This window comes from Lontra canadensis, unplaced genomic scaffold, assembly GCF_010015895.1.
Source record: "Lontra canadensis isolate GAN:19392208 unplaced genomic scaffold, GSC_riverotter_1.0 scaffold3, whole genome shotgun sequence".
In the NCBI taxonomy this organism is placed as follows: Eukaryota; Metazoa; Chordata; class Mammalia; order Carnivora; family Mustelidae; genus Lontra; species Lontra canadensis.
In genome coordinates this window covers 3,615,377-3,639,408 of record NW_022630997.1, presented here as the reverse complement: position 1 = coordinate 3,639,408, position 24,032 = coordinate 3,615,377, and the positions used below count along the sequence as shown (strand labels likewise).

The 24,032-nt window shown below is 43.0% G+C and overlaps 1 protein-coding gene across 2 annotated transcripts in view; it reads right to left on the bottom strand.

Annotated features, from left to right (window-relative positions):
• Positions 1–24,032, bottom strand: part of SHTN1 (shootin 1) — a 95,906-nt gene that overhangs the window by 14,473 nt on the left and 57,401 nt on the right. The window contains exons 12-16 of one of the 2 annotated variants that reach the window (XM_032878902.1): positions 20,427–20,509; positions 13,784–13,893; positions 10,625–10,678; positions 5,303–5,423; positions 832–1,024 (exon numbers count right to left, since the gene is read on the bottom strand). In XM_032878902.1, the coding sequence (XP_032734793.1) occupies positions 832–1,024; positions 5,303–5,423; positions 10,625–10,678; positions 13,784–13,893; positions 20,427–20,509 (561 nt within the window). The remainder of the gene's footprint in view (positions 1–831; positions 1,025–5,302; positions 5,424–10,624; positions 10,679–13,783; positions 13,894–20,426; positions 20,510–24,032) is intronic. The other variant, XM_032878910.1, reaches the window with a different exon arrangement.

Below are 24,032 nucleotides of genomic sequence, written 5' to 3'. Positions count from 1 at the left end.
CTTTTAAACTAAGACAGGTAGAGCTACCAAAAAAAAAAAAAAAAAAAAAAGGGTTCTTTCTCTCCTGAGAGAACAGGAAATCAGAGGTTTTAATTAACCATGATTACAATATTCAGCCGATCTGATTTGTCTCACCTCTTTCTTTTCTTCAAGCGGCAAACCGGCTGACATCCTGGCAAGAGAACTTCAGCAAACCTAGACTAATTCAGAGAGAGCTTGCCTCTGTTATAAAACAAATTGACCCTTCACCAGATCGCTCTGAACGCATTCAACAGCAAGATTAACTCTTGGACCAAGTGCCACTTTCCCAAAGCAAGTCTGCGGTGAGAACTCCTTCGTAGTATCTCTTCAGTCTCTAGAGAGAGCAGTATATTAAGGCACATCTTTCACTGAGGGCTAGAAAACAAGGTTCTAAAAATGTCCCCTTCAAAGTCTGAAGATCTAGCATCTTCCGGAAGATCTAGTATCTTCCTGGACTGCTCATAAATCATTAAGAGGGATGACCCAAGCATTTAAGCCCGAAAGGATGATTAAGTGTCTTGTGATGCGGAGTAATTGTCATCCAGGTGAATTCTGTGTGTGGAAGAAGAACCTGATTACCAAACAGTTTAGGGGAAGGCATTCTCTTTACCCATGTCGACTTTGGATCAGAATAAGACCTCTAAGCTAGGAGCCTAGAATCACAAGTTGGCTCATCAAACAAAGGAGCAAGAGTGCTTATTGGCTAACCCGACTGAAATCTCACTAAAGAGGAACAAAGCAAAGCAACACACAGTTCAGGCATCACAGATTCTGCTACACACTTACTTAGTAAAGAGCATCATTACTTACTGAAACGTAACCTTGGGACTCGTGCATCCTTCCAATTTACACGACCCTTCACCTGGCTCAGGTGTTGGGGGGGACGGGCTGTTGAATTCTGCCTCCAGAGTTTTCTTGTTCAAGGCTGTTTTTGTTACACTGGATACAGAACCCAACACTGGCATGGATTTGGACTCTGAGGTGGCTAATATCCCGGTTGGACCTTAAAACCAAACACATACCTCAAGTTTAATAATTCTGTGCAATGCTTATTAATATGGTACTGAAAAACAGATTAGCCGAAAATCCCTCAGGAAGTGAGAAGGCCAAGTTTTGTTAAAATTTCAAAAGCATGCTGAAAAATGTTCCTGTTAAAATATGCTCTGTTTGGGTGGTACTACTGCTTTTCAGTGCACCAGAACCATGCTGAGAAATTATATACAGACCTTTAAGAAAGCACAAAACCCCAGGCCATGGTTCCCTCACTGACCGGAGTCCTTATTAATACCAGAATTGTGAAAACTCTTTTTCTCAGAGTATGGCTTTCTGACAGCCCTACTTGAACCATTTGGCCTCTCAAGAGTTAATTCTTCCCAAAACTCAACTCTGCGTTTTAAACAGCAAATAGAACAATGTCAAAAGGTTCTTTTCAAAAAGGCTCATGAAGGCTTCTTAAGCATTAAACAGCTTTTATGAACATTTTCATTTTAATGTGAATGAGAAGTAAGTGGATTTATTTCCTGTTAAAATACAGACACAGGATTCTAAAAATTAAGTGGCAAAGAGTTTGGCTGTTTACCTTTTGGACCTTTCTGCCCTTTGGGGAGACTAAAATGGCTGTAATAGGGCTCGTTACTGAAATTATTGGTGTACCAACCCAAAACTCCCGGGCCCTGAAACAGTTCTCTCGTTACTTGTTTTCTCTCTTTGGTCATAAAGACACTGTCCCAGCCAGCTTTTTTCCAAAGCAAGATTCCAACATGTCTTCCTTGAAACCTCAGACGAAATCTTCACAAAACACAGAGATTTATGCAATAAGTTGTAAATGTACAGACGAAATTAGAATGTCTAAAAATTAAGCTGAAGGACAATCTTGAAAGGCGCCACTGAAAACAGGACAAAACTTGGGAATCTACGATTCCTTCAGAAATGTCAGATCATCTCCTAAAATGGGAAGTACCAGTGGGCACAATCCCAAATGCTAGCTGAACCCTGGTCATCAATGTTAAGCTCTGGCATGTTTTTGTCACATCTGCATGTGCTTGTGTCTGCAGATCCCAACAGTGTAACCTATCAGCTCTCAGCCCAAAGCTCTGCTGTGCAAAACCTCCTGAAAGAGGGGCTGGGAGACTGCTCTGCGCTCTGCTGTCCCGCCTCCTCTGGCCTCACTCGCTGGAGGAGACACACACCTGCTCCAGCTCCAGCGGGCAGCCTTAGCTCCCAAAACATCAGAGCTGCCTTCCTCCTTTATTTTACCTCTACCAGCTGGCCAGAGGAGCGTGTGACATCACTGACTATCCTGATTCCAAAGATCTTTCCCTCCCACCTAGGATAAGCCTCTTGGTGCAAGGGGATGTAGGCGTAAAGAGAGGAGAGCTGGAAGACCAGAAAGATCTGGAAAAAATACGAAGTTGAATTTACGATTTGCTTCTGAGCCACTCCATTCTGCCTGTGGGTAGTTGCTGACTGTAATGCTAGACAGCTCTAAGCAACCTGTCCTAAAGCAGATCTGCTTCTGAAACACCAGCGCCTGCTGCTGCTGCTTCTGTAAATGAGGCCAGCTACAAAGGACAGAAAGTACGTGAGCTGACCCAAGATCTGGTTTTTCTTACATATGAAAAGAAAGAAAAATAAATAATGTTTAGGATTATTATTATTATTGCATCCTGTTTAAGCTGTCCAATGTTTTCCAAGAGGTACTTGCTGCTCTTCGAAATGTCATCTTAGTAGGCCACAAGCAAAAGCATCAGTTAGGTCTGATAAGAGAAACCCTAAAGAGAAATGTGCTTCACCGGCCTAGAAGGGAGATACTAACTATCCTGGGACCTGAGGTCTACAAACCTTAGGCTGCCACTGCCTCTCTTACCATGCTTCCTTTCTCCACTGTGACCTCACATTAGCTTCCCCATAAAGCCTTTGTGTGCAAAAGGAAAAAATCTCAAGAGATTCAGGTGTACCTGAAGCCATAAACCTGTCAAATTCATCTCTGTAATTTGCTCCCACCATGCAGCATTCAACTGTGCTAACTTTAGCTTCTTATTCCCTTCCCCCACTCCCTGAACTGTCCCTGGATTTTTACTTTGTCATTCTGTGACCCTTATAAAAAGATTTATCTGGTAAACACCCCTTCTAATTCAATGCAAGGAAAACACTGGTACCACCTTAAAAAAAAAAAAAAAAGGTATGATTTCTTTTTCTAGATGATAGACTAAGTTTGTTTCCTTCTCTCACACCTCCACCTTTTTTTTTTTTTTTTGCTTTGGCCACTAGGGAGCTCAAAAGAAAATTTCTACTCAGTTGCAAGTTATTCTCCCCAGTATGGTTCCTCTCCACTCCACCAGAGTTCTTGTTTCTCTATCCAAATGCTAATGATTCTGTTGACAATATACCTTATTGTAACATCCCTCAAATGATACACTGAATATGTATACATTAGTGGGATATAATAAATAAAATGAAAGATTCTCAACCATGCCTGTACAATGTATTCCTTTCTTCCTCCATTCTTTGCAATATTCAAATTCCCATACTGAGTAAAATGAAAATGTTTCCTTGTTTCTTCCATTGAAAACCAACTCTGAAATAGTGCTGTACATCTAACCGAGTTCGAGTTCACGAGGGAAGTAAGAATGCTTCCATGGGAACAAAATACAAAATGTAAATGACAGAGAACAAAAATGGGATCCACCAAGCCCTAAACAATAATGATGGCTATATGAATACTTCAAGGAGGAAATGTTCGAAGAAGTGATTATCACAACAGGAACAATAATTTATTGTGGAAGCCGATAAATGCTTATAAAGCAATTCTAAGAAAAAAAAAATCTCTTACAGCACTGCTTAAATTTTCCTGACAGGTGGTTATTTTTTGGGGGAAGGAATTCTTCTGGGATATTAACAGCAGAATATCTAGACCAAACTAAAACCTGAATGGCTGATTTTTTTTTTTTTTGAAGAAGAAAACAAAAGGTTCAACTTTTTATAATAAAGGTTTGGCTGCCGCTTCCAATACTAAAAACCAATTTACTAAATTGTTGGGAGTAAAATCCCTACATGGAAACTAGAGCTTGATTAACAAAAACCCAAATCCCTCCTATTCTAGAAACTTAAACTTGTTAAACATGACTCAGTACAAATTTGACCTGTTAAAATGGACCAACTGGGGGTGCCTGGGTGGCTCAGTGGGTTAAGCCTCTGCCTTCGGCTCAGGTCATGATCCCAGGGTCCTGGGATCGAGCCCCGCATCAGGCTCTCTGCTCAGCGGACAGCGAGCTTCCTCCTCTCTCTCTCTCTCTCTCTGCCTGCCTCCCTGCCTACTTGTGATCTGTCAAATAAATAAATAAAATCTAAAAAAAAATAAATAAATAAAAGGGACCAACTGGAGTTGACTAAACCGAATGTAAAAGACTCAGCCCATTAGCTGGGGAAGTTCCTTTACTTTGGAGGAGGTTTTCAAAGTCAGCCTGAGGCCACCAGGGGAAGAGCTCATAAGGGTTTCTGCTAATTCCTGTGACCAAGCTGATGGGAAAAAACAACAACAGTAACAAAAAACCGGAACACATGCAAAGTTAGTTGTGAGGTTTCATACATGCCTATCAGGACACAAATGCAGACTCAGCTCCAGACTTGCTCAAGTGGTCGTTCCTGGCCGGGGACAGAGCGGACATTTCTCACTCGCCTGGTTCACAGGTGGACAGTGAACAGACTGCGTATGAAGGATGAAGATGATCCTTCGCCCCTGTAACCGATGCGTGACCCCTACTCTGACTGCCGACCCCTCCGCACTGACTTGGTGCCGTACACACCCAGCGCTTTCCATTCGCTGACTTAGGACCCTTAGAATAATCCAATGAGGCAGCAGCACTTTAACAGCCTCATCTCAGAGAAAAAAACTGAGGCACAGAGGTTGAGCAATTTAAGGGCAAGCCGCTCATAAAGGGTTCAGACTCAGGTGGTCTGGATCCAGAGCCCGTTCTCACTGCTACACGACTGTCGGAGCCCATCCTGAGTGTCTGTATGTGGGGGGGATCTTGCCCTAAGCAGGCCCAATCTCTAAAACCTTGATTACCTGCAAATAAACAGATAAACAAACATACCAATAAACAAAAATACCTAAGTACTTATGAGGTATCTATCCATAAGCACCACTGCCAATCCAATACTTCTCAATCACATTAAAAAAATTAGTAATTATAAAAGATCATTTCATGTTAAAAAGGGACTTAGAGGCAGATGTTTCAGAGAGGAAGAGAAGAACGGTGGAGAATTCAAACCAGCTTACTACTGCTATCTGCTTCTGCCGTCACCTTTCTGCGACGCAAAATCCTTTCTAACTCAGTTTCACTGTTTTCAGTGTCAAGGGATTTTAAGCTTCTTGAACTAGTGGATTTGTTAAGTGTCCCCTAAAGTGAAAACAAAACAAAAACAAAAACAAAAAGGTTAATGTCTTAATACAATATACAAAATATAAAAATCAAACCATCAAAACATTACCAGAATTTGAATGGAATTAGGAAACAGAATGAATGTGCTGTGTATCTCTCTATATACATATATTAATTTTTAATGTGTGTATCTTCGGCAACACATGATGCTGGATCCTTTAAGAAGATGCTACCAAGGGAGTAAGATGTCAGCTCTCACACCAGAAGGACAGCACAAGAACCCCTCTCGATGAGCTAACTGAGACTCAGTGGCGGGAAGTACCTGTACGTCGATGGTGAAGATGCGGATGTGGGTTGATCGATCGTGGGGAGAAGAGAAGAGAACTCACCTTCGAAGGTTTTCTTGACACAGCAGCCATGAGCTACTGAACCCCAATCCTCACGGCACTGACAAGTGTGTCTTAGTCTTCAGAACGACCCTAACCCCACGCCTGGCCGCAATGGTGTCCTGGCTCACCCGAGGTGCGGGCTGCTCTCCTGCCGCCATGCCAGAGAAGGGCTGCCCTGAGGGCACCTTGATTCCACTGCGAACGGGAAGGGTTACCAGGACACAGGGAACCAAGGAAAGGAGGGCATAGTCACTCCATATCCCTAACAGAGAATGCGGTGACTGTATCATCCAGGGCCCAGAAGATACCGAAGGAAAACAAGAGATGGCACACAGCCAAGTGCCTGCTGAACTTGGTACTGACTTTCAAGACAACAGAGAAAGACCCAGGTGGTGGTTCCCTGCCTTGGCTCAGTCTGTTATGGAGGGAGAACTATGGCTTTCTATCTCCCAGGGCCAGCCACGTCTGTACGGAGTGCTGGGTGACACACTTCACATCTTGTATGGAAGGATTCGGCACTGCACCATTATTAGGGGTTCATTTTCTTTCAGAAGAAATGCCCACTATTTCTTTGAAATGGCCTTCCTTCACTGGGCCACGTGCTTGGGCAGGGGGAAGCCAGGAGATCCACAATCTTTGGATCTCAGCAACTCAGAACCTCCAATCTGGCATAACTTGCCAGACTTCATGTCAGAGTCAGAGGCAGCTTCTGTCCCCCAAGGCTAACAACCAGGCCAGCCTTTGTCACCTCAGCTCTCTGTGGGTTTGCCTTAATCCTGCTCCTGCCCCCTGCCAACTTCCTGAAGCACTCGAAGAATTCTACCCGCTAAAAATGGTAACTCATGTTTCTTCTTGAGCCTATAAAACAACAAAAAAAGTAGCCTGTAATATTTAGGTAGTTAAAAATCTCACACGATACAGGTTATCATGTTCTGTTTAGGAAGGTTTCTTCCCTAACTGGGTAAAGTCTTTGAGAAACAGCCTGTGGGGTGCCCCACGCTCCCAACTAACAAGATTAGGAGATTTTATTCTTTTTCTATCAGCTACCCAGCTAAGACTAAGGTGTAAAATATGTAGGTAAGGGTCAGACTATAATCAAGCATATAGTACTCCACCCCCCAAGTTACCTCTTTCTGCTTTTCATTTATTCAAAAATTCATAAAATATATTCAAAGGAAAATCACATTACATGTAACATATGCAAAATAACAGCTAATTTTAGAACTTAAAAAATTGGATAATGTGGTTTATTTATTTGATAGTTAATGCAGATCTGTAACCTACTCATCAAGGACTTAAACAATAAAATAGGACCAAGACTTGGCAGGAAAAGAAAATGTAACTAAAGCCAAATGAGACAAAGTTGAAAAAAAAGTACTAGAGTAACTATTCTCAAATCAGGCATTTACAATTTTTAAAAACTTACCAGTGGTATCATTTGTAAATAGGTAATTTGAAAAATGTAAGGCCATTACTATTGAAATAACTCATGGAACTATTACACTGTTTGAATGTCAAGAACATTCTTTGATTTTCCCGGGCTGGAGTTAATTCAAGAAAGAGATCTGTGTCTGTGTACACAAGCCTACACATATACCTTGCAAGGATATCTTTTAAGGAAAAAATTCTCTCTCACCATAATCCCGACTTTTCATTTGAATAACAGCATTAACTTCCCCAAATTCTGATGGTGCTGGGTCGTCTTCTCATCACACCTGATACTGAGAGGGTTCATTTTCCAAGTTCTAATCTTTGAATCTTGAGCCTTTTTTTCCCCATCCACTGACTGTGGTGACTAATATATGAGTCAACTTTAAATATGCAGGCGCTTGTGGAGAAAAGAAAGATTCTACGTGACTCTCAGCTGAAATGTTCAAGGAGCTCAGCTGATAAAGTACCAAGACTATCTAAATTTTCTGTTTATGTATGAGTCATAAAGTCTGAAAATCAGAAATTCGCTTAGAAGGCATGCGGTACACAGAATTCCTTCACTTTACAGAGAAGAGAATTCAACTCAGAGAGCCTTGGGGTCTGGACCAGGCCCCACAGTAAGTCAATAATAGGGCTCAGTCCCCATATCGGTTAAACGTTCTTAACACTGACTAATGGTCAGGAGGCAAAACCAACTATTAGATGATTCCCTCTGAAAAACTGAAGATGTTCAGGAAAAACCTAAAAGATAATTTCTTAGGAGTTGTTTTTATTTGACTTAGAGGCAACTGAACTTTAAAGAGACTTTTAGATAATTTGTATGGATTTATTCTTCAGAAATCACTCTTTCTACTTAAAGTGACTTTTACATGACTGGGGTGATTCAAGGGGTTTCCAAAACCTCCAAAAAAAACCCTTGTGTGACTATGAGAAATTAACTATAGGTTTCTTTAATCTATAAGACATACAGCTTCTAAAAATTCCGTGGACACAGGCTTGGATAAGTAAGTTTGGTTGACACTGAGACTACAGCAACTGACTTGGGAAGGGTCTACATCCAAAGAGAGGGAGATTTTCTAAATCCCAAACCAGAGATGTGCATCTACTTGTGTGCTAACTTCCAGCAAAAGGCCCAGTCTCCAAATGGCGATGTCGCTGCAACTCAGGTCACATTTGATTTCAGCAAAACCACCAGTCTGCTGGTTTTCCTGGTTTCTGTTCTACAGTCAAACTGAACATGGAATTTCTTAGGTTTCTTGGCCTCTCTCAGCACAGGGGCCAACTCTCCACCACAGTGTACCCTTGGCAGGCTTTCCACACTCGTGTGCTTTGCTGGGTCCTAACTGATAACCCCAACAGCCTGCATGCCAGCAAAAAGCACCAACAGAGCCTCACCAAATAGGGGCTTCCTTTCTCTCCCTTTTACAAGAAGTTGTATGGTTTCTTGGCCCCAAGTGACTGGGGGCCACAGATGATCCGTCATCCCTCAAAGGGACTTCTACGGGAGTCCTAGAGAACTGCCATTTGGCAAAGAAGAGTAGGGTAGAGCACCATGACTTCCACTTTTTAAAAAACACTAAATGCAAAGTAGAAACACTGCCAGAATAATGGCTATTAGGGATACCTTAATGCCAGATGACCTACAGAAATCTAATGACAAATCCAAAGGGAAAAGGATGGGGGCACTTTGCAGAAAACAGAGGTTTTGACAATTTTTTTTAAATGTGTAAATTATCTCCCAAAACTCTGTTCTGCAAATTTCTCTCCTTGAAGTGGCACAAAATTATACTGAACATTTACTGGATAGTGAACGTGATGTTTAAGCACTATCATTCAGTAAACTTGTTACCATACAGCATTATCAGGGAGTGGGCTATCTTGGCTAATCAAATGTCCTCTGTATCTTAGACGGATGTCTGATTGTTCAAGTAAACCTCATTTTTAAATAGTCAACCTCAGCGCACCTTTTCGCTCATGATCAGAATCCTACTCTGGGGGGAGCTTCATGAAGAGGAATTAGCACCCTGATGTACAGACAACGAAAGAGCCCAGCATAGAGAGTTCTCACTGGATAACCAGGTTTTCTCTTCAAAGAATCCATTAGATAATAACCACATACTTTTCCAATGGTTGTCATCCTTTATTCCGTAGGTGGACCACCACTGCCAGCCAGGCTATAGCACTCTCTAGGACTACTTCCACTCATCTAAACCTAAAGCAAACTAATTAAGCCATTCTGAGTTCAGTCTGCTGTTTCATGCTTGATGAAAATAATTTTGTTTGCCACAATTATGCGCATGTCTACATGCAATGCATAATCAGCACCATAACAGCAAACATGGGAGTATTAGTTCTCGACCTCCGCCCCAAGGTCATTGACTGTGCGTAACAAGTGGTGTTGGGACTGTAACAGGATCTGAGAACAGAGCTCTTAGTGCCTGAGACATTTTCTCAGTGAGGTGTCACTAAGTGAGGCGGCAACTGTTGGACAGGGCAGTATATTGTGGGCAAAAGCTCATAGTTTGAAAAGAAAAAAAAACAGCTGGAGAAGGGCATTAGGCCTGTTCCCCAATGGATAGGAGTTGCCTTTAGAGAATGAAATGAGTAATGGGGTGCCTGGATGACGCAGTCGGTTGAGCATCTGACTTAGTTTTGGCTCCGGTGGGGATCTCAGGGTCGTGAGATGGAGCCCCACCTTGCACTCTGGGCTCCGCAGGGAGCCTGCCTGACATTCTCTTTCTCCCTCGGCTCCTCCCCACCCCTCCCCGCATACTTGTGCACGCTCATGCGTGTGCACGTGCTCTCTCTCTCTCTAATAAATAAATAAATCTTGGAAAAAAAAAGAAAAAAGAAAATGAAATCAGGACATAAAGATAGAGACCTTTATCTTATTCTCCAACTTATCATCACGTAATTTTTTAAACTGTGAGGAAGAGCAGACAGTGACCCTGATCCCTGACACTAACGTATTTGGGTAGGAGCTCAGGTCGACATTTTGGCACCAACAGTTCCACTTCCGCGCCCCCAAATCAAGCACCGTCCATGTAAAAGACTCTACTGTGTTTCCATTATGACCAAGCACGCCCTGATCCTCCGATCTGGTCACTTTGTCTTGAGGCTGAAGGCAAGGACTGGAGGGCAAGAACAGGAAATAATGATTCTGGTGAAAGCGTAACCATTCTTCTAGAATAGAAACAGCAGGGTATGGATGCATGACACAGATTAACATATCCAATGGAGCAGTCCACAGCACGATCAAGAGAACTGTCATAAGAACTGAGGATTATTGTGAACAAAAATAAAACATATCAAAACCAATTATTTGTATAAATAGATTTTAAAAATATTCTCTTCTCAGTTTCCCATAAACTAAAGAATAAAACCCAGATCCATTCTTACCAGTATGCCTTTGAGCTCGTTCACGGCACTCTCGGAGCCTTTTGAAGAGTCTGGCTACAATTTTAAAAAGAAAGGACAATTAATGATTTGGTTTAAAAATACTAAACAGAGATTTTTACATGGCAAAGTATTGGCAACTTCTATTGACTATTTTTTTTTAATTAGGTCTATGTCTTACGGTTAGGAAAAAAGATTAGACGGGTTAGTGCTCACAAGGGGCAGTGAAACAGAAAATTAGGAGAGGCAGTCGAAGCAAGAGGACTCAAGCCCACATCTTCTGAATGCCATTTTGTTACTTCTTGTTATCATCATACAGAGAAAAGGTCTGGGAAACACCAGATCTCAAGGATTCTATTTCAAATTATTCACTTTTTACAATAAGCGGCTCTCCATTGGCATTGCCGAACGGGCACCCGTGAGCGAGGAGCGGGAGGGAAGGCAGCAGCGCAGGGCAGGCGGCAAGCGACAGGGCAGAAACCTCTCTCGGCTCCGCTAGCTCCAGGCGGATGCCGGCTGACAGGGGATGGCACGTCTGGTTGCAGGAATTTCATAACAGCACTGAGTCAGGAGCAGGGATCAGCAAAGAACCTGGCTTCACAGGAGAATGTTAGCATCACTGGCCACCGAAGCAATAAGAGAGGCCATGGAGGGCGCACAGTCCAATCCCTCCGTCTTACTTAGGAGGAAAGGTGCACCTTGAGAAGGGCTGTATTGGAGTCTTGATGACAAGCCCGGTTGGAATCTGGCTTCTGGCTACGCCATGAACAAAATAACTTGAAATGAAATTCTGGGGAACATTCGCCTACCCCACGATACCTAAAAGTCTCTGTGGTTCCCTCGACTCCCTTCGTGGAGGGAAAATCTAGCAGGAGGTCCTCAAAAGAAGACCTCTGATCTCTCCCGTACCACCTCCTTTCACAAGGACAGAGAAGAGAGGACATGCAGGGAACTCCCTGGCCTCTCATTCTGGGGAAAGAGGTAAAGGTCATTTCTCGGTCAGGGAGAGATGGGAAGGGATTAATAATGACCTATCACCCTTTCCTTCCAAGAGCTAATATAAGGGGAAGATCCCGTTCCAATTTTTTTTTTTAAATGGACAGTGAAAGAGGGCGAGAGGGGGCAGGAGAGGGATAGGGACAGGGAGAGGGAGAGAGGTTTGCTGCTTATGTACAAATTGGATGAAAACATTCCACTTTCACAGGCTACGCTTTCTGGGAAACACGCGTGCCAAGAGCGCCAGTCACAGGTGCCAGCCCAAAGCTCCAAGACACTAATCGTAACCGCAACAGTATCAACGACGACATCAAAGAATTTAGAAAGTATGCAGTTAAACGAGTGTTCTCCAGGGAGGCCTGACTTCTGCAGGTGCGCTGCTCGGGGGACAAGCGGTGACTGATGTCTGGGCAAGCGCCCTGGCTCCAGGCCACTCAGTGCCCATGCCACTCCACCGCCTCAGACTGCAGCACCTCCTGTAGCCCGGCCGGCGAGCGCTCGGCCCGTGACCTTGGTGGGGAGTCTAGCGCATGCAGTGGCCGCTTGCTCAAAGGTGACTGACTGCGTCATTCAGCACTACAGCTACGTGGCTGGACGATTACCCGCGGAACACCCAGGCGTCCACTCTCCTTGTTCGGCTGCTCCCCAGCTCTGCACTGACATTATATAACGATTAACTGTTGGAAGACTCAGGGCAAGAAGAGGGAGGACAAAGCGATCCTCTGAAAAGCAAAGTACATACAGAACACTGATCGCTTAGGATTCAACAAGCTTTCAACACTTTTCTCTCTAAACTAATTTTGGCTTCTTCATGACATTGCGTTTTTCTCTAGTCTGTTTGGTTTGGCTGATTTGTTCTGAAACCGTTGTGATGTGAAAATCTTACACCATCATCCACTGGAGCCCGACGACAACCCCGTGAGCGGGAGAGGGCCAGCGCTCCGCCCAGTCCGGGGAGAGAGGAGCCTGGCGAGCGGGAAGCGGGTAGCGTCCAGCCCCAGCTCCCGCAGCAGCGAGCTTCAGGCGCCCAACCCTGGCGCCCAGCCTACCGGCCAGACTGCGGACGCTCCATCCCTCGCCTGGGAAACTGCTCAGAGCACTAGCAGACCAGCACTCCAGCGGCTGCGAAAGCTTCCATTTCACACTCTTGTCAACCCACTGCTTACAGCTGGGTATTCTTTCCCTCTTCCCTCTTTCCATAGACAGCCCTCCCACCACGACAGCTCCTGCCCTGCCCGGCCACCTCGCTGGCCGGTGATCAAGTGACAACTTTTTAAAGTCCAGCAGAATTTGTACTCAACAGTCATGATCCTTGGGGTCACTGAAGCAGCGGAAGAGGAGCATCCATGAGAGTAAGAATGAACCTTTAAGTTTGGTTTAGAAGAAGAAAGTAGAACAGATGGTAATAAACCATCAGTTGATGCTTTATTACAAGGAGAAAACAAATAAACAAATTATTTTTCAAGACACAAAATATCAAAATCCTACTGTTGGTCTATTTCAATGGGACGCACCCATGAGAGAAGGGAGAGGTACTGAGCTGGCTCCAGGCACCAGATCTCAGTGCTCCCCGTGGTCTAGTTCAGAAGGCAGCTGAGGATACAGATACACAAAACGTTCTCCTTACAGTGGCCTGGACCAGGTTTGTAAAATAATGGAATCATACAAACCTCACTATTTTTCCAAAGCTGTCTTTAGTCCGTCCTGACGCTATCGTGCTATGCCCCCTGTCTACCTGGCCCCTCTCCCCATCACACGGAAACAGAAGCCTCCGGAAGGGCTAGGATTTTTGTCTCTTTTGTGTCCTGCTTTATCCCCAGGTTCTGAAACAGTACCAGGCACACAGGAGATACTCAATCGATACTTGTTGAATTGCACAAAAGGAATTAAAGAAAAGAAAGTGCATGATCATCATTTGTTGGGTGTAGAGGTTCGCATCAAGCAGAGGACAGCATCTCCAACAATCTGACTTTCTATAGGGATTTAGGTTAACTGTGGCTCAAACAGGAATCCTGAGACACGCTTGTATGAGAGGAGAGCCTTTTATGACACATTAGCCTTATCCTAAGATTTCAGTCACCCTGATGTCGCTTTCATCCAATTTCAAACTTCTATTCTTGAAAAAAGGAAGCATCACGGGAAGGGGAACATTAAGTCATTCCATACCTTTGCCTTCGGTCTAGCTGTCTGATTCACAGGTCTAAGATGAACTCCCTTTTTAATTCTATCCATCATCTCCTCAACTGCTTGCCTCTTCAGATCCGTGACTTCTTCAGCTGTCAAAGAACACACACAGAAATCATCTTATGTTACAAGAAAACAGATACTTTCTATTCCGATGCACTTTGTAATTATGCACAACTGCTTCTCAGTCACAAGACAACGCAAAACAATTTACTGAGGTTAACAGCTACCAGGTAGCCACACTTTTTTTTTTTTTTAATTAAAAGAATCTCTCAATAAAAGACCTGTTTTTTAAAACAAATTAGAGTTACAGGGGCCCCTGGGTGGCTCAGTCAGTTAAGTGTCCTACTCTTGATCGCAGCTCAGGTTTTGATCTCAGGGTCCCGAGTTCAAGCTCCATGTTAGGCTCCACTTAAAATAAAAATAAAAATAAAAATAAAAATAAATAAAAATTAGAGTTGCAAAATTTAAGGCCTAATTTGTAGCCTAGAAATCCATACTCGTTCATCTCTGTTAAAATTCAAGTGGATTCGGTTCCATGTCAGCATAATGACAGACCTGAACTTCTGCAGCTTTCTATCTAACCACAAATAATCATTTGATTTTTGCCTCAGAGATGTTTTTATAACTTAAAACATCCTCTGTCAAAGAAATCAGCCCAAAGAAGGAATAACTATTAAAAAGCCATTTGGAAATAAAAGATAAAAGAGATCCGTTAACTTGTTGGAAGAAACCCACAGTCAGAAGATGAACAGCAGATAGGTGAAATCTATTTTTAAATTGCCATCTTTTGTTTAGGAATCACAATGGAAGGAAACATTTAAGCAAACCTTTTTCAAGTCTTTTAAAATTGTCAATGTTGAAAGAAAACATACACCTAGAAATGATTGCAATTAAGTAATTAAATTTGATTTTAAAAATTCATCTATTGTTTAAACTTTGCATTATTTTGCTGCAAAAACAATAAAGCTGTTAAAATATACATCAATTAGATGAATGTAGCTGAGGTGGGCTTAAAGCTATTGATCAGAATAATGAAATCTGTCTGTTGCACAATAGCTTGGCCAAAAGCAGTCATTTCTGGAACATGTATCACCATCATTGCCATTCTAGATCTCGTATTTACATCTGTCTCATTCACTGCAACCAATATATTTAAGTACGTTACGAAGACCTTCCTCTGAGGCTGTGTAGCACATTCTACAATGCGGGGCGTACAGTAGGCACTCAGCAAGTACCCTACCCGCTGACTGACTTGTTAAACTTTTGGCTTTATGTGGTTGTTAATATTTTTGCTATTTGAGCAGAAACAGCTAACTCCCAAAAGGACAGCTTCTAAATGGAAGCCATCACAACAACATCCCCAAGGCAATGGATGGGAGTGTCGGGCTTTGCACTAATAAGGGCTACACTGTGGCTTCTTTTTCTGCCATGTGGACTTCACGCTAACACTGACTGAGTAGCTACTGCTATTTCATTATACCCAGGGGAGCAACTAGAAGAATCCAGAAGGTTCCACCATCCTCACCTAGGCAGCACCACACTGATGGGACCACCACCACCACACGCATCCTACAACCCAAGTCTTCCGACAGGGTCCTAACTTCAGTTAGGGCCCTGTCATCTTCGCGGGCCACTGATATGAGGGGAATGAAAAGTTCTCCATACCCAAACCCAAACAGCGTTTTTCAGATCCAGATGGCAAGAAAGCATCTTTTGCTGGGCAACGTGGGAAACATGGCACCGAAGTCAGAACTCACCCACCAGTAAATGAAAGACAGCAAAAACTGTGGGCTGATCGACTCTGTGCCCTTAAGCAGCATTTTCTCGGGCAGCTTCTGCAGATGGCTCCCAAGCATCAACAAGGGGACAGATGAGAAAATTACTATAGAGAGAAATTCATTCATTCGTTCGTTCACTCACTCACTCACTCATTCAGTATCCGAATACCTATTCTGAACAACAGGGTGTGTGTGCTGACCCTATTCCAAGCAGGGGACATAAAGCCCAGATCTGCCATGCAAGTACCTGGTAAGGGTACGCAGTTTATTCCTGAGGAAAAAAAAATTGTTTTTTAAATCCTAAAAAAAGACATGTGATTTTTCAGAAAGCCTGCCATTTTGCGTGAGACTTGAGAAGAGCTGCATGGCAACAGGAACACAGCCGACAAACAGATTAGCGCTCTGTAAGGAAGGACTGGAACCCAATTAAATGCACCATACAAAAACTAATTAAGGCAGACAGATGGAGAATTATGGTCGACACCATTCAAATTTGCTGCAGCATCTAACATAACAGGAATTTAAAGTAGTTTCTTATTTTTGCTTGCCAGAATCATAGTGATAATTCAGAGAAGTGCCACTATCTGTATTGTGTACAGATTATAAACCAGGCTTTAATTTCTTAGTCTTTTTCAAATGTAAAGGCTTAATTGGTCTTAAGGAAAAATCACTCTTATCAGATTCCCTGCGCAGGCACAATACCAGGGCAACACTAGGTTAGCTACACAAGCTTTCTCTCTCACCAACCCTGCTTTTGAACTAGCAAAAAGCAATCTATATGAACTTCTAAACTATTAAGCAATTCTAATAAATCTGCAAGAATCACGTACAGAGAGCTCATGGTATGTTTTGTAATTCTTTCTGCGATCACACAGCTGGTAATTGTCTCACAAAAGCATGTAATCAGAAGGACAATGGAAATATGCAGGATACTGGGGATTAAAGAAAAGGGACAAATGAAGACAACAGGTCTAATGTCACTGAACTGCCACAGGAAAATCAAACCAAATGTTCTTTGAGTTAGTGCTTCAAGGTCAGTCTTAGATCAGAAAGCTACATGTAATTAATTGAGGCTTAAATTTTAAGACCTACTTGAAAAATAAGTTCATTCCTCAAAGAAAAGACCCACAGACAAAACCATCACCTTGTTGCTCAATAAAACCTTTTGTTATTACTTAAGGGAAATGAAAATGAATTTCTAAATTCCATGGGATTACTGTCCTCTCTTATTAACATTTTTAAAAAGGCATCTAAAAAGAATCTTATGCCACCTTGATGTACAAAATTTCTAAAGAACACATCATGGTTGAGTAAGTCTGAATTTGACGTAAGGTCATAAAGTTAAGGATATTTCCTTAGCCGCAATGACCCCAAGAGTCTGCCGAACGAGGACTTCTGCCCCTCAAAGGGCGGTTGGAACCCCGTCTTTTTTTGTTGTTATTTTTTTAAGCTAACATTTTGAGTATTTTCAATGTGCTGGGTACTTCTCTAAACACTTTACATGTTAGGAGACTCATTAATTCTCACAAGCACCCTATGAAAAAGGAATTATGTTTATACCCACTCAGCAGGTGAGCAAACTGAGGTAAGAAAATGTCAATATTAACGGCCTAAATATTCGATAAACAGAAAGCATACCTTTAAAATCTCGGAACTTGTCCAATAAATGCACGCTTATCGAAATTACAGTTATTAATTCAAAGTTTATTAATTATTTCTTACATTTAGACCTTAAAGCTACTTCTAAAATAACCCACAGACCTTCCCTTACAATTAGGCTTTTTAAGGCCCATACCCTAGGGGCACCTGGGTGGCTCAGTTGTTAAGCCTCTGCCTTTGGGTCAAGTCATGATCCCAGGGTCCTGGGATCAAGCCCCACATCCTCCCTGCTTAGCAAGAAGCTTGCTTCTCCCTCTCCCACTCCCCTTGCTTGTTTCCCCTCTCTCGCTGTCTCTCTGTGAAATAAATAAGTAAAATCTTAAAAGGAAAATAAAAAGTTAAGAGCCATACCCTAGCAATAAAAGTTTTTTCATTCATCAGCTCTGAGAAGAATACCAACTGGCCAGTGAAAGCCATCGTAAGATGCTAACAAAAGAGAACACTGTGACAGCAAGACCGATCCCTGCTTAGAAATGTAAGCTCTAAAGCATCAGAGACGACCCCAAAGTTTGATGCTCTCTGCCTTCCTTCATCATGCATTTGATCATTGTTGATTTATTCATTCAACAACTTTGTCTAGTGCGAAGTGTTAATGAGACACTGTAAGTAACGACCCTGCCAGACAGAGAGAGGCTGCAACCACAGGTGTCTGTGGTCCGTACCATTTCAGGCGGTATAGTTTAGAGTGGCTTCAGTTTAAAATCCCATGAGTGAGGGGCGCCTGGGTGGCTCAGTGGGTTAAGCCTCTGCCTTCGGCTCAGGTCATGATCCCAGGGTCCTGGGATCGAGCCCCGCATCGGGCTCTCTGCTCAGCAGCAAGCCTGCTCCCCTTCCTCTCTCTCTCTCTGCCTGCCTCTCTGCCTACTTCTGGTCTCTGTCTATCAAATAAATAAATAAAATCTTTAAAAAAAAAAAAATCCCATGAGTGACTTCTGTACCAGTCACTCAACTTAAATTATCCCAGGTGACAACCCAATAGCTCAGGAATGAGGGACAGAACACTGCCCCACGTCAGGAATTGTAAATGAAACATCACTTTCATAAGAAAAACTATACGGTTTCTAACACTGGGGTTAGTAAGCTTAGAATACTTTTTTTTTTTTAAACTTAAGGGTGCTGTCGAGGATGACAAGCCAATAATGTCATTTATTTAGAAGGGGAAAGCATTTTATGCTGACTGCCCTCCTGACCCTCTAAGTCTTACCAATTGCCCCCCAAACACGATTGAAACAAAATTTTAAGTTTAATCAGAGTGTCAGGAAGGCTTACAGTCAGTAACACAGCAGGGCTACCCTGCAATCACCAAAGACAAGACTTCTGAATCCTGTGATGCCTGTGGCAAGCAGAATGTCCCTTTCAGGAGTGCTAGGAGAGAACTAGGTTCCAAAGCTTTGTAGGAGGCAGGCACCAAAAGTCGACATACATAGATGAAATCAACTAGCTTTCCTCTGTAGTGGTGCTGCGGGGTTCTGGGTAGCAAGGCTAGGCGTAGGTCTAAACTTGAATTCACTGAAGGTCCATACAAGCTGTGGGAGACCAGCAGGCAGGAGTAAGGCCTCAAAGAGTTTGCAATCAGTGCAGGGGTACAGATGTGGAAATAACCCCCAAACACCACAGCAGGGGCTGTGGGGTGGGACATCATAAAGCCTGAAGTAAAATGCTACAGTCACACAGAGCAATGGGCCCATACTAAGGAGCTAACATTGACGGCAGAGCCTGGAGCCTACACAGGAGACGTGTAATTAGAGCCTCCTGCCCCAGAAAGCACTGACCAGAGGAAGGCAGCAGAGCAATTCTGGAACGAGGAAACCCAGAGCAAGTGCAGAGGGGGGCTTCGAGGTCACGGTCCAGCCATAAGGTAGAGCCAACGTACAGAAATGAGGCTAAGCAGCCTACAGGGTTTGAACTCTTCTGATGCAGTGAGAACACAGCAATGTCACATGACACAAGACAGCAATGTCACAGGACACGGGACAACAATCTGAGGACGTCAGCCTGCCAATGGTAGGAAAGTGGCTGGACCGGATCAATGAACCTGGGGCAGGAAAAGGGGGCCAAGAAGTCTGCACGAGACTGGGCTGGACCCAGGCAAATCTGCCATGCTTTGTAACTAGCAGGTGCTGAGTTTAATGTGGGTTCTACTGGTCAGCCTGAAGCTCCGGGAGCCAGCGCAGCTCCTGGCAGCCAATGCTCTGCTCAAGGGGAAAGCCCTCCTCCCTCCACTCCCATCATCACGTCATCACGTCATCCTCAACTTCTCCCCTCTCCAGCCAGTCCCACTCCTGTGAACTGCCCCTCCCAGAGCTGTTCCTAGACTTACCCACTTCTTTCTGTCTCCGCTGCTACCACCCTCGTCTGAGCCACGTGCCTCTGAATGACAACCTCGGCTCATCCCCTCTCATGCCTCCGCAGTCTGCTCTCTGTCCTCTCGCTGCAAACAGCGTGATTTCTTTAAAAAGACCAATCTCACCATGCCACACCCCTACTTAAACTTCTCCTGGCCTTACCATATAATTCAAAAATCTTGACCACATCCTAAGTCTGGCTCAGACTTCCTTCTATTGTACCCCATGTTCTAGTAAATACCAACCTTTGTTCAGTTTCCTAATACGCCAAGCTCCATCCCCACTTTGATTTGGTTCCCCCCCTTTGGGAACTACTTTTATTCTAAATGCCCCCATCCTGACTTCCTAAATCTAACCTACTCAGCTTAAGCACTGCTTCCTGATAACCGGCATCCCCACCTCCATACTCTCCTAGAAGAGTTTCCCCCAGGAAATCGTCCTTGCTTACTGCTCCCCCACTCAGTGTCACTCTATGTCTTCTGTCTCCAGCACACAGCACAAGGTCCGTACACAGCAGGGGCTTGATCTCAGTTCACTTGCTATGAACTCTAAAAAGTCTTTCCCCAAGCCCTCACCTACAATCACTCCCTCTCGTTCCCTTATACCTCCTCCTGTAGCCTCATCCTGGAAAGCAGACACACCCCAGCAGACTGCACCTTATAGGTGACCTGCTCGAGACCAGGAGCAGCTCAAAGGCAGGGACGCTTTTCTTGTTTCTTATCAGCTGCTAGGTTCACATTTCTCCCCAATCCGTTCACAGTCAAAGAACTCAAAAACTGTGTGTTGTTGAAAACCTGTGCTGAAACCACTGAGAGTAAAACCAAAGTGGATGAGAATTACTTGTTTCTGGTTGAGCTGCCTTTTCCTTCTTAGCACCACTGCCGCTGGGATGGGATCGCTTCCGGATCATGGACATGAGGGATCTTTGGGAGAAAGAAAGAGAAAGAAAGGAGATTACTGGGTGCTGGAAAATTCAAGGAATAACATGTACTGCTTCAAAATAATCAGTAAAAATCCAATTCTTTTCTAGGTGCATAAATGGATAGCTAGAACTTAGGAGTCTACTTTCCATTTTTAATAAATTATTAAATTTTCAGCACTTTAAGGAAGAGAGAGATTTCTCATCCCTTTCTGCGTGGAACCGAACTCATTACTCTAAGAAGGGAGCCGCTATCATGACCAATACTGTGCAAAATAAAACAGAAAAAAAAGTCAATATGCATACCTACAATTCAGAAAGAGCTATCTATGTAATACGTTTGAGGGAGAGGGAAGAATCAAAGAATTAGTGGATATTTTCAGTAAATATTTATCTGTGAAACATGGGCATAAAGACATCTGAATCTGAGTGACACAGAGCAGATACCTAAGGGACAAAATACATTTAGACCATAGTCTCTCTGGTCTATATTTATAAAATCTGTATAAAAGGCAAATCATGATAAATTTAACATTAAATGACCTCCATGTGTTAAAAGACACCATAAAGAATAAAAAGAAAGGGCTCCTGGCTGACTCAGTCAGAGGACCACGTGACTCTTCATGTCAAAGTCATGAGTTTGAGTCCTATGATGGGTGTAGAGATTATTTAACTAGAAAAAAACTTCAAAATTTTTTCCAAAAAAAACAAAAAAAAACAAAAAAAAAGGAAATTCTACAGATCAATAAGAAAAAGCATATAATGCAACAGGAAAATGGACAAAAGCTTTGAAACACCATAAAAGAGATACCCAAATCTCCAAAACCCATACCAAAAAAAAAAAAAAACCCTTGACTTCACTAGCTACTAGGAAAACACAAATGAAACCCACACTGATATACTACTACACAGTTATCAAACAGGCAAGAAATTTCTAGTCTGGTATTATCATGTGCCGGTAGGTCTGTGGAGTAAGAGGAAGACAGTGGATGACTTCAGACTGAAGATGGCGGATGGACCGATGGTGGGAAACTCTGGAAAACGCGCTGGGCATTATCCAGCGGAGCAGAAGACACACTGATCCTAGGAGCCAGGGATTCCACCTCTGACCGTCTTACAGAAACCAAGCCCTTGTGCACCAGGATTCATTTACCAGAATCTTCATGTAGAATTTCCAGCACTTCCCTGAACTGGTAATAACTCAAAGGTATAAGGGCCATAATGGATAAACACACAAAATCCATTTATAAAATGCATTATGTATCCATATTATGTATCCCAATTATGTAAGATTCTCGCGTGTTCTGTTGTGTAGCTCAAGTTCATCCATATTCGTGGGAATTCATATATATTCATATTCGTGGGATGAACTTGAGCCACACAACAGAACACGCGAGAATCTTACAAAGTAACATGGAGTAAAAAGAACAAGACCCAAATGAATACAGAAAAATTCCAACTATATAGTTAGAAAAAAAACCATATGCATATTTATAGGAGTTTAGAGATATATACGGAAGAAAAATTTTTTCTTGCTACCAGTATTTTTCTGCTTCTTGATTCGGAGGGTGAACACCTGATGTTCACTTTGTATTACTTTTAAACTGTACAGAAGTGTGTGTACAAAAAACCCAAATGAACCAAGAATTCTGGAACTCTATTATAAGTGTTCACTATAAATATTCTCAGTGTGGTAAAGTGGATTTGACAAAGTACAGTCCTGAGGAAGCCACGCTGGGAAGGCATAATGCTGCCTCCAGAAAAGCGGCACCTGGACACACACAGCAATACCTGGCAGAGGACGGAACAACTCAGTGTTTCTTAATCACCGTAATTTTTAGATTTTTTAAAATTTCTTACTTCTGCCTTGAGATCAATGATTAATCCCCTCTCTAACTGCCTTTTCTTAAAATTCCCGAACACACTGAACAATCTCTCACAAAGCACAGGAGAAAGCAAGCACTATGCTCTACCCTGGGAGGTTTCTAGAACTTACCAACAAGCACATTTTATTCCAGAAGTTGGAAGAAATGAAATCATGCAAACTCTGCCCATGTTCCCCATTCAGTCACTGAAGGCAGAACTCTTCAGTGTCTACAAGCTAACGTTCAGTGGGGCTTGGAGAGGGCTCTCCCCCCGCTAGGAAAAAGATTAACCTTTGGTAGCCTGAGGAATACAGACTACTTTCTCATGTGGGTGGGCCTCACACAATCAGTGGAAGGCCTGAATAAAACAAAAGGATGACCCTTCCCCAAATAAAACAGAATTCCTCTGCCTGACTACCCTGAAATGAGGACATCTGCTTTTCCCTGCTTCCAGACCTGAAACACCGCCTCTTCCTGGTCTGGAGCCTGCTGACCTAACTGAGACCACACCACAGGCTCTCCGTGGGCTCCAGCTTTTCGACTCCCCCTGTAATTTGCCACGGCCCATAATCATACGAACTAATCCCTTCGAATAAACCTTGTATGTGAACGGACATGATGTATACACATGTATGTATACATGTACAGACACACACCCTTGCTGTTCCGTTTCTCTGGAGAATGCTGACTAATTAACCAATACACTCCCCCTCCCCCTTGACCCACACCTGCCCAGGACCTCTCCGTGTTCACTACTGCTGGTACAACACGACCACGGGCTGCCTTCTTCCTCAAGGCCCTAGACTGCCCTCTCCCCCAATCTCTGCTTTCATTCTATCCAAGGACTCTGTCAGGGTATAAAACAAATGTGGCTCAGGACCAAAGTTAGAAAACCTTGATTAGTGGATTCAAAGTCCACTGAAACTCCATATACGTGCAAATATAGTTCTTTGACAAGAAAGTACTCCTTGCCAAAAAAAAGAAAACCAACAAAGAAAACTCTGAGAAATTACATCTTATACTACTTAAATTCACCTTAAAATAAAAATCACTCATGTTATTCAATGAAAACTTTCTTCGAAGGGCCCTTATGAAAGAGTTCATGCTTTAGACATACATAATCTGAACCCTGTATTTATTTCTCAGTAAAACTGTAAAGTGCTCTTTGGGAAAATAGTCTGTTTAGGTTATACTTTAATTTTAATACCAAGGGCTTCCAGATTTGTGAGACTAAAAATTAAAGACAAAAGCAACACTATAATCGCGTTTTTTTTATAGTTCTCCCTCCTCATAGACAGAAGTGACCTTTCTTTTTCTTTTCTTTTATTTTTTTATTTGACAGAGAGAGGGAAATCACAAGTAGGCAGAGAGAGAGGGGGAAGCAGGCTCCCCGCTGAGCAGAGAGCCCAATGCAGAGCTCGATCCCAGGACCCTGAGATCATGACCCAAGCCGAAGGCAGAGGCTTAACCCACAGAGCCACCCAGGCGCCCCAGAAATGATCTTTCTTATCAGCTCAAAATTCTACACCTTAGAAGATCAAAGTGATGAATTTCCTATTTTTAAATGTCAAATTCAGAATATCTCCAACAGATTTTAGCTACCCAGGACAGAAAGAATTTAAAATACCCGAAATTTTTTCAATGGACTCTTGGATCAATCAC